Raw genomic sequence first — 8,273 nt, 5'->3', positions numbered from 1 at the left:
CCCTTTGATATCTGGATTTAATGGTTTATTGCTTCTCTTTAAACTAAGTTTACTACTGATCATCTGCAAACTGATTTTATATGACAACGGACATTTTAGTGTTGATGTGTTAAAAAAGTAAAATGTGGTTATATTTTGAAGTGGTGAGTGCAGTTGATTTTTTAAACGCTTGTTTAGTGTTTTTGCCGGTGACTTGGCTGCCGATTGACTCTGGCGACTGGTTCAAGCTCCGTCTGTCTCCTTTGGAATATGCACGGTTGTTGAATGCTTTTATCTGTAGAGACAGAGGGTGTCCTTACGGCTGTTTGCACTCCGACACTCAAGTCAGTAAGGACTCACAAAAACAACAATAATTCTCAGTGTAGTATGGAAAAACGTCTAAAAATAGCGTACCTTCACCTAGGGTTTCAGCCCCTTTCTATAACCGTACATGCAACAATTGCACTTGAGATAAACAAATATTAACTGAAAATAAGTACATTATCTTATATCTCTAACCGAACATCGCCTACTACGTGCACCAATGACCTTTAGGTGCTAAAATGCAAGTCACATTTTGTTATACATACACCTACCTATCTTTTTAGGGTTAGCAACATCTATCAATACATGCAGCAAACATGTATGTGCAACAGATAAAATATTTCTTTATCTTTTATCTTCAGAATCACAATAGATAAAATATCTCTTTATATTTTATCTTTAAACACATGCAACTTGAATTTAAATCATAGCACATTATTAGAAAATTATGCCCATTAACGAAATAGGTCCAACATCGCTACCTTGACTCCAGGTCTATGGTCGAGCTGACTTCTACCCTACCTGAGAACCGAGTAGTAGCTGGTCCAAGACTGGGGATCGAGCTCCTGTCCGGTACATTTAGTTTCCACAAAAATTAAGAAAAATTTAGTGATTGTATTGCTGAAGGCAAGGGAAGGCAAACGGGAGAAAAGAAAAAATAGCAAAAAGAAGGCAATTCATTAACGCCACCTTATTCCATTTAGGCATATGATTTCACATTGACATTAGATGATTTGCCTCCAAGTTTTTGTCAGCGCATATTTTTCTGAGTTTCATGATGATGGTCAACGTGCCTATTATATTACAGGTTCCACAGAATAAAACGCGGAAGAGACTTTTATACCTTCCAACTACTAAGCATAGATATGATAATAAAGTTTCATGAAAATGTGATGAGAATCTTAAATGTTTAACCCAATTGCTAATCTAAGTCAATGATGCATCTTTCTAATCTCAACTGTTGCTTTATCAAATCTCAATCATTGAGTTTATTTTCATAGCCATACAAATTTTATCAACTTAAAAGACTATTTTCTTGTGTTCAATAATAAAAAAAGACAAAAACTTATTTTCAAAGAGCTGACTCAAATACTTTGCATGCTGCATCCATATTATTAGTGGAAAACTGTAATTCATATAAATGGGAAATTTTTGTTAAATAATAAATATCTAAGAGAGCAAAGCTTTGCTAAGATTTGTGTGTGTACTGTATAATATACCTTTCCCTTTTTGTCATCAAAACCAAGTTTTCAAAGGCATTAATTTTGTATTTGATTATATCATTTCTTTCATACATGGGAGCCACCACCGTCACATATCCTTCTCCAACTGCTAAATATTGCTTTTATCAACTCTTACCAATCTTTCTCAAATCTATTATCCTTTTATCAACAAAGTCTCTACACACTTCATATATAATTGAATTCTTCAATTCAAACATGCTAATCAGAGTTTAATTTTTACTTACCTATAAAAGGACATATTTTATTTATATAAATATGTTTTGGTGAGATAAATGATCCAGATATGAAAATTTTCTCCACAAATACTTGTAGAAGAGACAAATAAATAATAATAAAAAATCTTCAAAATTTAAAATTAGCTTACCATTATAGAGATAAATTCAAAAAAATTTAAAAAAAGAATTCTTATTTTTCTCTCATTGGATAAGTTTATCCAAATATGCAGATATTATTATTTTATATAAAAAATCATACAATTTATAAAACACGTACATCAATTTTGAAGCTGTAATTTGCTTAGTATATTAATATTGAAAAAAAAAAATATTTTTCGGATTTTATTTTTTTCGCTATATCAACTAAGTATGGTAAGGAAATGGTGATGAAATGTTTTTTCAAAACTTAAAGTTTTAAGGCAACTGTTTAAGATAACTTTGTCTGACTAAACCAATTCAATCCATTCACTTTGGATTACCAGATCTGGGAACAAACTTCTCACACACTCTACACTTTCTACTACTTAGTCAATCTATTTAGACTAAATGAAAACGAGTGATGATGATATGGTCAAAGAAATAACAGAAAATAAAAATAAAAATATATAAAGTTTATTACGTTAAAATGCTAAAAATTACTTAATACTTGTTTTTAAACTATTAAAAATAAATGTACGTTAAATAGTTTAAATGAATGCCTTTAAATGTTCATTAACAAAATTTTGTTTTTGTTAGTTTTGAGATGATTTTTTAAAACTACTACTTTAGTCTTTATAATTAAACAAATTTAGTGTTGCAGTATCTTTAAAGTTACACCTTTCATTTCTTATATATGTTATTTTTAATATGTTTTAATCCCTAAGAGTTTAGGTGGTAGTGATTAAAACAAATCAAAGTGGTATGTAATATAATTAAAAACAAATTTAAAATCTTAAATATAAAAAGATAAAAAAAGGTAAGATTAGTGTAATAGCTAATTGAGTAATTAAACCAAATTTCTTTTGGAACATGTTTAGATTAAAGTTTGTAAACTTAGGGTTTCTTAAAATTAAGTTTATGAACCGAATTACCATGATTATCTTAAGTTTTATTTCTATAAAAGAGTTTAAAAAAAATTCAATATGAAAATTATCAAGGTTTAATTTAGTTTCAAAACAATTTTTTATCACAATAGTACTGAAAATATTTTAAGTACTCTTTTGTTTGATTTTTGTGTCAATGACTGTCTTATGTATTATTATCTCTAATTTATCGATTAATTTATGTCTTTTTACTCTAATCTTTTTTAAGTGAGTGAATTAACAACAAATTAAAGGAGATGAAAGAGTGAATAAATAAGTTGACTAGCGAGTTAAAAGACAAAGATATTATCGTAATTCTATTGATGAAAAAAAACAAATAATTAAATAAAAATATAAAATATATTGTGTCCTTGGTAAAAAAATATTAGAAACTCAATAAAACCTCTTAAAACTTAATTAATTAATCAATTAAACATGTACTTTGTAATTATTATCCAATGTCATGAATATCCAAAATTAGAGCAGACATACCTTACTCCAGAGATTCCTTTTACACCACTTAAACATATATAAATTCTAATAAAATCTCAAACTAAAAAAAAAACCAAAAACTTGCACAGACATTAGACAAAGTAAAAGGTAGTCAAACTGTGAACAGCACATGGGTTATCCAAAAAACAACGCGGTAATGATTAAAAGTCAGCATTTTTTAATGGGAAAACAACTTCTACTTTTGCAACTAAAATTATTCAGTTTTATAATTTTTAAATTAAATTTGTAAATTAAAAATAATATATAATTTTTATTATTTGTTCGTAAATGCATGATACAAAATATAAAACATTTTATTTTTTTATCGTGTAACTACACCACACAGAATAAGCTTTATCTAATCATAAGAAAAACTATTAAGAAAAGCTATGAATAGGTGATGTGTAAAGTAACAACAATCATGGATTTCCTTTATAAAAGATAAATCAATAATCTATGACAAAAAAGGTTTAGCCAAAAAGGAGAAATGACATAATTTGATGAATCAATCATTTTGGCGTCATCATATTAGTTATAAAATAAAAATATATTAAAAGTTGATAAATCAATACTCTCATTAATATTTTTTTTAAATGTATAACTTAAATATTTATATTAATATATATTAAAATCAAAATAACAACATATAACTAAGTACTTATATGGCATTTCAAATATATATTTGATATTTTTTTATAATTTTTTAATAAGGAAAATAAATCGTAATAAAAGTAAGATATATTTAGATTAAAAAATCCGGGATCAATAATTTTTTTTTTAGACTTAACATGATAGCGGATTTTAATTTCAAGAATTAAAGTATTTGTTTACTCGATAATATTATTCAAGTACTTTTTTTAACATTTAATTTTTTTTATCAATACACTAGCTAAAACCAAGAGTTATTTTTACATAAAAGAAAGAACTATATCACATAGTTATAAATTACACTAATTATTGTACTATATAATTTTCTTATAGCATAACTCTACATTAAAATGTACAATTAATTAAAGTTTTTATCATATATAACTGCTTGCTGATATATATATATATATATATATATATATATATATATAAAGTTAAAATTTTCATTTTTTATATTTAAAATTACATTAAATCAAAATAATTTGAGTCAAGTAAAACAACTTGGTTCGAAAGGATAATTTTTTTTCTTAAATATGCTTCAATTTAGCAAAATATTGGATCTTTTATCTTCTTGAAAATACCATGCTTATAAAAGCTAATGCATTTTTGTGAAGGAAAAACGAAGTATATTTTTAACCCAAACTTGAAATTTTAGTTAAAATACATATTATTGCAATTCCTTAAACTCACAGAGTAATCTCTAAAGTTGTATCATAGTGATAACAGAATAGTTCAAAACTCCATAGTTTCATACTGCTTAAACATGTTAGCAGTAGTATTGGTTTTTGAAGTCAACCACTCTTTATATGTTTTGTCTTCATTTTACAAATTTTCTTCCATTCATCTTTCCTAAAAGAAAAGCAAAGCGCGTCTAACTAAAGTAGGAGCAGACAAGTTTGAAAATTGAAGCAAACACATCTGAAGATAAAGTTTTCAATTTTCTACTTTCTCACTCTCTCCCTCTCTCCCTCTGCATGCATAACACTTTGCATATAAATATCATGCATGCTCACTTCTTCTAAAACCATCTTCACAACTCATCACAACTCAAACTTGCTATTGCTACAGACATGTCTTCCCTTAACAACCCTTTCTTTCTTCTACTTTCTATTCTTTCTCTCTTAGCCTTTTCTTCCAATGCACAACTTTCTCCCACCTTTTATGCTCAAACTTGCCCCACCCTTCTAACCATAGTGCGCACTGCAACCAGACAAGCCATTGCCAGAGAACCTAGGCTTGCTGCCTCTATTCTTCGCTTGTTCTTTCATGATTGCTTTGTCAATGTAAACCCTCCTCTTAGCACACATTTTATCTTTTTTCTTTAACTTTTTTACCTTTTTTGGTTGCATTCAAAAACGAGTTTCATTGGATTATTTTGTAATGTTGCTATGAACTAGGACATGATCCTGCCAATAAAGTGTGATAGGTTCAAGTTATGTAAGTTTTTTTAAGTTGGCTCAAAACTCTGTTTGCAGGGCTGTGATGGATCAATTCTTTTGGACGACACTGCAACATTCACTGGAGAGAAAAATGCAGGACCTAACAGAAATTCAGCCAGGGGCTTCGAAGTTATTGACACCATTAAAACCAACGTTGAAGCTGCTTGCAATGCCACTGTGTCTTGTGCTGATATTCTAGCACTTGCCACAAGAGATGGAATAGTGCTGGTGAGTCCAATTCTCCGTAATTTATATATATAATTACTAAACCCTGCAAACAAAATTACTAGTTAACAGAAAAAAAAGAGTAAAATATATATATGGATATAAAAAGTATAAATTATGCAGGCTTTTTCCTTCTCCTAGTGAGATTGTGTGCATGCTGATCTCACTGAAATTCTAATGTGAAGTCATTCATTCTCACAACAAGTCAAATAGTAATTAACTTGATGTTGGTTTCTTTCTTTATTTCCATTTGAGCCTGTTTTCAAACCATATGTGTCCCCCACTTTCGGTTTCACTTTTCAAGCTTAATCTATCATCATGCAGTAGTGGGGCATATCCAATATCATGCAAAACTTCACACACCAAACAAAATCATTACATAAAACAAGAATCTCTTTGTGAAGAAATTCTGTTAAAATCAAGGGTTCTATAATCCTTTTTTCTTTTTAGTGTGTCCAACTATTGATTTAAAAGAGCAGCAACACAGAATCAGAAAAGAAAATACTAGATTAGTAGTGAAACTCAACAAAATATGAAAGAATCATTAGTATAGTGGAATAAAAATGTGTTCTTTCCACTAATGTAAAATCCATGATTGTTTGCAGCTAGGAGGACCCTCATGGACAGTGCCTCTAGGAAGAAGAGATGCAAGAACAGCAAGCCTGAGTGCAGCCAACAGCCAAATCCCTTCACCATCCTCGGATCTCTCCACCCTCATATCCATGTTTGCAGCCAAAGGTCTAACAGCAAGAGACCTAACCGTGCTCTCAGGGGCTCACACAATAGGCCAATCCCAGTGCCAATTCTTCAGAGCTCGCATATACAATGAAACCAATATTGATCCAAACTTTGCCACCACAAGAAGGGCCAATTGTCCTAACTCTGGAGGGAACTTAAACCTGGCCCCTCTTGACACCCTCACCCCAACCCGTTTTGACAACAATTACTACACTGACCTTGTCAACCAACGTGGCCTTCTCCACTCTGACCAAGTGCTTTTCAATGGAGGCTCTCAAGATGCCCTTGTCAGGACCTATAGTGGCAATAATGCTGCCTTTTTCAGGGACTTTGCTGCTGCCATGGTGAAGATGGCCAACATTAGTCCTCTCACTGGGACCAATGGGGAGATCAGAAGGAATTGCAGACTGGTGAATTGATGATAATGTAGCAACAATAATAGTAATAATCATCATCATCATGCTTATGCCATTTTGTTCGTGTGTTTTGGAGCTGATGATTACCATAGCAAGAGGACCCATCAGCATGGTGTTAGAATTTATGTGTTTTAGAGATGAAGAGAGGTTTTTAGTGATTAATTACGAGGTTGTGATCATAAGTTAGCCTACATATCTATAAATGTTAGTGTCTTTCTTCTGGTGATTTACGTCTTAATTTCTAGCTTTTAGAGTTTTTTATTTATTTATAAAACTATTACCCTGTTGGGCCACTTCATATCCCTCATTTTATGTCTTTTCAAATTCTCTGCATCTTATTTTAAGACGTCTGAATAAATTGAATATTACATTTGATATTTTGTAAATAAAAAATCAATAAGAGAATAAACTAATCTCTACTAAAAGTTAATCAAGAAAAGTGACATGGGGTCAGGTTCACGATTGAGTTATTCCTGGTAAAAGGGTGGTCTCATTTGATTCCTAACTCATAGTTGATGTCTTCAAAAAAAACATCTCATGTCATGGTTCTTGGGATTTTGAATATAAACTTAAGTTTGGTGACAAACTAACAAACTTAAGAATTGAATATAAAAAAAAGATTTTGTTTGGTTTGAAAACTTGTACACTTTAAGCTTTTTGATTTAGATTTTTATAATTATATTATGGATTTTTATTTATTTTTAATAATATCATTCTGTTTTAGGACAAATGATTAATGAACTTTTTAGAGTATCAAACTGTTGGGATGTGAAAATCTCTCATTCTCATTCGTACCTTCTTTACTCCATCTTCATATTTTTTAAATTCGATGTATTTTTTCTTTATATTCAAGTTATATTCAAGTGATAATGGTTGTTTGTAATAACTATGGTAAACACTTATAAGTTTTACGAAATCTAGAAAATAAAATCAACAATATGTAAAAATGGAGTGTAAAATAAATAAAAAATTATATTTGCATCCAAAAACGTTGAATCTTCTCTTATACACGTTGAAATAATTAATAAAATTACTCTTTCAAACAAAAGTTGGTTTAAATTTTTTAAAAAGATTAAAACTTACTTTTTGATGAAGTTACATGGAAAATATATGGAGATGATGGAGGAAGAATTTGTCATAATCTTTTATGAAAAAAATTCCTATATATTTTAAATAAGGTTGGTTATCAGAATTTTTTATTTAAAAAGCAATTTTAATCTAATGTACTATTTTATTACTACCTTAACGTATGTATTTTCCGTGACCACTTTATAATAAAATAATTATTAACATTTTGCGTAATTAAGTAATTAATATTATTTTTATTTCATCAAATTTTGTTGTTAAAAATTAAAAAAAGAATTACCAATGTATTGTTTAATTGAATTATGAAATATATAATTAATTTTTGATGCATTCTAAAAATACAGAATTAGGAAATTTAGAGAGAAATATGAGAAATACAGAGTAGAGACTCTTAAATAGACGCAGG

General features: G+C 29.3%; 1 protein-coding gene across 1 annotated transcript; it reads left to right on the top strand.

Moving 5' to 3' along the window:
- The first annotated feature begins 4,750 nt into the window (after positions 1 to 4,750).
- Positions 4,751 to 7,079, top strand: LOC137820742 (peroxidase P7). The gene is made up of 3 exons (XM_068624979.2): positions 4,751 to 5,246; positions 5,439 to 5,630; positions 6,233 to 7,079. The coding sequence occupies exons 1-3, from the start codon at positions 5,034 to 5,036 to the stop codon at positions 6,782 to 6,784; spliced, it is 957 nt and encodes a 318-aa protein (XP_068481080.1). The 5' UTR covers positions 4,751 to 5,033; the 3' UTR covers positions 6,785 to 7,079.
- The last annotated feature ends 1,194 nt before the right edge of the window (positions 7,080 to 8,273 follow it).

Source organism: Phaseolus vulgaris, chromosome 11 (genome assembly GCF_051622355.1).
Source record: "Phaseolus vulgaris cultivar YP4 chromosome 11, ASM5162235v1, whole genome shotgun sequence".
In the NCBI taxonomy this organism is placed as follows: Eukaryota; Viridiplantae; Streptophyta; class Magnoliopsida; order Fabales; family Fabaceae; genus Phaseolus; species Phaseolus vulgaris.
Note: the sequence above shows the minus strand (reverse complement) of the source record. Positions and strands in the feature narration are given on the sequence as shown.